The sequence below is a fragment of the Equus quagga genome, unplaced genomic scaffold (genome assembly GCF_021613505.1).
Source record: "Equus quagga isolate Etosha38 unplaced genomic scaffold, UCLA_HA_Equagga_1.0 159861_RagTag, whole genome shotgun sequence".
In the NCBI taxonomy this organism is placed as follows: Eukaryota; Metazoa; Chordata; class Mammalia; order Perissodactyla; family Equidae; genus Equus; species Equus quagga.
Window position 1 is genome coordinate 11002 of NW_025797099.1, and position 5129 is coordinate 16130.

The window sequence follows — 5129 nt, forward strand, 5'->3', positions numbered from 1 at the left end:
CTTTTCCTCCTGGATTCCCCTCCTGCTGGGTGGCACTGTCACCCCCAGCTGGGCAGGCCAGTCTTCTCTCCCTCGTACCCTGTCCCCCAAATGAGACACCTGTCACCGAGCCCATCTCAGCCTTCTTCTAGCATCTCCCACCTCCCCTCCCCGTCCTCTCACCCAAGGCTGCAGTAGTGTCCTCACCGGCACAGCAGCTCCACTGTGGACCCCTCCAGTCTGTTCTCCTCACGGCACTGGGGAGAGTTTGGCAAAAACGATGCTGACCATATCCCTCCTCTGCATAAATTCTTCCCCAGCCTCTCACTACCCATGCTGGCCTCCAGGCCCTGGGCCACCGGCCTCTGCCCACCATTCCTGCCCAATGGCCTTCCTGCCCTGCCCTCTCCGGGTCCGAGGCTCCCTCCTCCCAGGCCCACCCTCCTCACCCTTCAGCTCCTCCACGGGGCTTCCTCAGGCTGCCCTCCCTGAGCCCCACTGCGTCAGGTCCCTGTCATATGCCTAGAGGCACCCGGGCTTCTCCTGGGCACCCCCCAGCCCGTTCTCGTGGATGCATCAATCAGGAATTTCCGTGTTTCCTGTCCAGCTCTGGGAGGCCGGGGCTGGGACCCATTTACCACCAGATCCCGGGCACCCTGCTCTGGCCAGACAGTGAAGTCCCCAGGAAGTGAAGGGGCAAGAAGGTGGCAGGAGAGAGAGAGGAGGGAGACTCTAGCTGAGGGCTACGCAGTGTCTCCCGCAGTGCTCCTTCAACTTCCATGTGAGTCTGAAATGTTTCAAAATAAAAAAAGAAGAAAACCCTGACGCCACCACACTCAGTGTGCGAGCTCCCAGCTGGACATGGCAGTGGCTTCCCGCCCCAAGGTACTGACCACCCGCCAGGCAGATGACCAGCACCACCAGCCACTCAGGGCCCAGGAGGGAGGTGTGCCCTTGCTGCACCCACACACAGACTCCAGGGGCCACCAAGTCAACCAGACCCCCTACTGGGGACCCCTGAGTGTCCCCCCCAGCCCAAGGCTTCCCTGGCAGCGCAGGAGGGGCCAGTGGGGCCACACCAAAGCACAGGGGAGTGGACACCCGCTGGCGATCCTGCTCCCCGGTGGGCTGGGGGTCAACTGGGGACTGCCGGGACTCCAGGCCTAGTGGCTCCTTGCTGCCCCTCTCCTCACCTCCTCCTCTTCACACCTGCTTCCCTCGGTGGCCCTCCACCACCAAATGTCCACCCTGAGCACCTCCTCAGGTGTCCTTGTCACCTGATGAAACCAGCCCGAGAGGACGACTCAGAACTCAGGGAAGGAGAAGCCTGGTGAGAGCGGGAAGCTATTTAAACATAGAATTCAGACAAAAGAACTTTTCAAATTATGGTTACGGAATATAAATATTACAAACAATCACACTGTAAAAATGACAGCAAAACGGAGAGTTGGGAGAGAAAACTGCTGAGGGACCCGCTTCCCTAAGAGGGAGTCAATAGGTACTAATTAAATTTGGAAAATGTTGTTTAAAAACATAAGGCCTCTAAACTCCACATTTAAAATATAATCCATTTCCTCTCACCCAGTGGCAGTTTTCAAAGAATGAGGATCCCCTGGGGAAGCTACAGGAGGGGAGCTTTTCCCCTCCAGACCTCAGGGGCCCTGCCTCCCTGAAGGAAGGGAACTGTGTGTTTCCTGTCTCCTCCCCCAGCAGGGGGGCCTGGGGAGGGGCTCGTCCCAGGAAATCTCCCTCAGCCCCCAAACCACCCAGAAGGAACATGATGGGGCACCACACACTTGTGTTGGGGCCCACCCCCTCCTCAGCAGAACCCGGGGCTGTCATGAACGGGAGGGCCCTGTGGAGGGGGTGCCTCAGTCTGTGTGGCTGCCTGGAGGAGGTGAGCCTCCAGAGGGTCCAGCAGGAGCTGCCAGGAGCATCCTGGGGACTGGCTGGGACTGGTGACCCGGGGGCTCAGGGCTGGAGGTCCCACCACCCCCTTTTAGGCCAAGGCAGCAGGAAGAGGATGCCTCAGAGACCCCACCAGGTCTCTGGCCCAGTAGCTGGCTTTCCAGGCTGAGGGGGCCCCGGGGTGTGAGGCCCTGGGAGACAGAGGCCCCAGAGAGCACCTGGAGTCTGAGAGATGGGGCCCAGGCCGCTGGCAGCTCTGGGGAAAGGCTGGATGGGGGCAGGTATGTGTGGAGAGGCCCCTGGGGGATGGGGCTGGGGCTGGGCCTCAAAGGACCCAGAATCATGGAATTCTTAAAACCTGTCCATGATGGGGTCTAGTGTACAGCTTCTTTATTCTCTTTCCTGAATTTTTTTTTCTGCTTACAAAAGAAACTTATGCTTGATCTGAAAAAAATGACACAATGTTAAGAGTGAAAACCAGTCACAGCTGGTCCCAGGGAGAAGTCACAGCCAAGTTCACTGGCCCAGCAAGGCCCCACCGCCGTGGTCAGGGTTACAGGGACTTGCTGGGCATGCTGGGGCACACGGTGGGCTCCTTGGCACCTGGTGAGGGACTGCGGGCAGGCCGCCCTGCCAATCTTCCGGCTTCTTTTCCATCTGGAAGAGAAGGGGGCGGGTCACAGTGGTGTCAGAGGAAAAGAGGGAGTGGGGGGCACCTGGAGGGGTGGGCTCTAGAGCTCTCAGCTGCCATGGGATGTTCTGGAGCGCCACTGATTGACTTAAAGAAGTAATTGCAGGCTCTAAAGATACATTCCCAAAGGCCACCAGCCCAGGGACACAGAGGCATTAATGTCATTTCCAGGAAACTTTGGGCCAGACCTGGGTTGAGCACTAGGCAGTGCTGTTATCCACCTTGGCCGGGTATGGGGCTAGAGGTGGAGAAGTCTGTGGACCAGGTATAGAGGTAAAGATGGGGTGGCAGGTTGAGGGGGTTGTTGACTGCCCAAGAGCATCTGCCTAGGGCAGCCCATGGGGCTGAGACGTAGCCCTTGCCCTGCTCTCCACCTCTGCAACTGAGGAAGGGTGGCTTTGTTCTAGTTCTCACAACGGAGCTGTGTGGTGTGCGGTCACTGTGGCCCCAGAGCCTGGGCAGATCCTAGCAGCAAGCAGAGGTCTCTGACGGGATGAAGGACCCTGGAGACGGCCGACCCACCGGGCTCAGCGGGAAGGATGGGCTCTGAGCCAGATGTCCATCTACCCTCTGCAGCGACCAGCTGGTGACCTCAGGGAAGTGACGTGGCCCCTCGGAGCCCTGCCTCCCCAGAGGTGATGCGGATGGCACCCTCCACCCCCTGGGCTGGCGGGAAGAAGCAGTGGACACGTGGAGGCACCTAGGGCACGACTGGCCGGCGGCAGTGCTCACAGGGGGTCCAGGCACACTGTAGAGGGGCCTCAGGCTCTGGGGAGACAGGGTCCTCTGACTCCCTGAGTACAGCTCCCATCCAGCAAGTGATGCAGGCTGAGGGGTCCCTCAGTTCCCGAGAGCTCCAGGCCTGTGGCTGAGGATCCCCCATCTCACGTGCTCTGGGGTCCAGCCCAGAGGGAAGCAGTGGGGCTCGCAATCCTACAGCTTCAGGCCACTCACCCCTAAGTTTCAGTTAATGAGGTGGGGTCCCCTGCACTGCCCAGCTGACAGAAGCCAAGAGCCCAGTCCCTTTCCTGGGACTGGCTGCCAGGCTGAGTGCCCTGGCTGACTCCAAGGGGCCACCTATTCACAGGCAGCAAAGACAGGCCAACCACTGTGGCTTTTATTGTCCCTATCTTCTCAGGGCATGGGAGACCCCACTTTCAGGTAGGAAGAAACCGCAGTTCATCTCCCTCCTAGACATTGCGCATCCCTCCCCCTGGGCATCCCTCAGGGTTCTACCCCCAAAGACATATCCATGTTCCAATGTCCCCGGCACCAAGCAGTAGAGGGTCTGCTTGGGGCCTCAAATAGCCTCTGGCACAGAAACCTACACACAGGAACCCCCCAGGCACATAAATACATAAGAGCAGACGGGGACAGAAATTGACCCAGGGACACAGACACACAAAGGGAGCTAGACTCACTCCGCTATGCAAATACAGACAGAACCTCAGACGAACACACATGCACAGAGGCCTACGACATGCAAAACTTACACCGAGATGCGGTGTAGACAGAACACAGAAACGTTCATGGCACACGTACTCTCTCCAGAGCCAGCCTAGCCTGTCTGTCCCCTGGCTGCCCCTGTGTCAGGGGACTTCTGGCCCCAGGGACAGCTTGCTCCCAGCCCTGCTCGCTGAGACCGGGGCCTCACCTGTGTCCAGTTTGCTGCGTTTCTGCTCCGGCTCCTGGGGAGCTGCCTCAATGGCTCGCTGAGCCTCGGGGTGGATCTTGAGGAGGGCCTTGGCAAGGGTGGCGGGGCCGGGCACCCCCAGGGACATGATACAGTGCACCCCTTTACGCTTGGCACCGGCCACCTTGGCACTGTCTTTGGAGGCTGTCAGCAGGACCAGTTTGGAGAACTTCCTGGGCTTCTTGGGAGCTGCAGGGACGACATCGGTGCCTGGGGATGGCTCCTGGCTGGCCTTCACGCTCTCAGCCTCCTGCTCGCTGGGCTCAGGCAGGGGCATTCCGGGACCGACGGCCTGTCCCCCAGGCCACACTCAGGCCCCAGCAGATGGATGTCTCTCCTCCTCCCTGGCAAGGAAGCTGGGAGTCCAGGGGCTCCGCCCTAAGGGAAGAGGCAGAATCCCGTCAGGGGAGGCACCCTGGGCCTGGGACTCAGGAAAACGGATCCAGGCTGGAGGTCAGGGCACATGGGGCTGCTTGGGGCCGGGGCTGCGAGGTGGGGAAGGACCTGAAGGGAGCCAGAGACCCCTGGGCCAGGGCCTCTGCTGGGCCACTTCCTCTCTGGGCCCACAAGGGGACACGCCCCCGCCCCATCCAAACCTCACTTTCCTGAATGTAAAGCTTGCAAACCACAGGGCTCTCAGGGGCGTGGAGGGTACCGAGGTGCTGCTAACAGTGACTCTGAATTGAGGCCCGCAGGTGCTGAGCACGGGGTGCAGCGTTTGCACAGGATTTTCCATTTCACCTTCAGCCCCATAGTATGAAAGCTCATCATTCTTATTGCCCCAGGTTGCAGGTGAGGATGCTGAGGCACAGCGGGGCCACCCACACAGCCATGGAGCACGGAGCTGGGAGGCCAGTC

The 5129-nt window shown here is 59.9% G+C and overlaps 1 protein-coding gene across 1 annotated transcript; it reads right to left on the reverse strand.

Annotated features, from left to right (window-relative positions):
* Nucleotides 1-1376: 1376 nt before the first annotated feature.
* On the reverse strand, nucleotides 1377-4669 carry LOC124233188 (FLYWCH family member 2-like). Its single transcript, XM_046650339.1, has 2 exons — nucleotides 4233-4669; nucleotides 1377-2544 (listed from the first exon to the last, which is right to left on the reverse strand). The coding sequence occupies exons 1-2, from the start codon at nucleotides 4546-4548 to the stop codon at nucleotides 2441-2443; spliced, it is 420 nt and encodes a 139-aa protein (XP_046506295.1). The 5' UTR covers nucleotides 4549-4669; the 3' UTR covers nucleotides 1377-2440.
* Between the last annotated feature and the right edge of the window lie 460 nt (nucleotides 4670-5129).

What these genes read in the sequence shown, in the direction of transcription:
- LOC124233188 (XM_046650339.1), bottom strand. Translation starts at nt 4,548, where the DNA reads ATGCCCCTGCCTGAGCCCAGCGAGCAGGAGGCTGAGAGCGTGAAGGCC. An exon ending in ACGCAGCAAACTGGACACAG is followed by an intron (nt 2,545 to 4,232) that starts GTGAGGCCCCGG and finishes CTTCTCTTCCAG; the next exon opens with ATGGAAAAGAAGCCGGAAGA.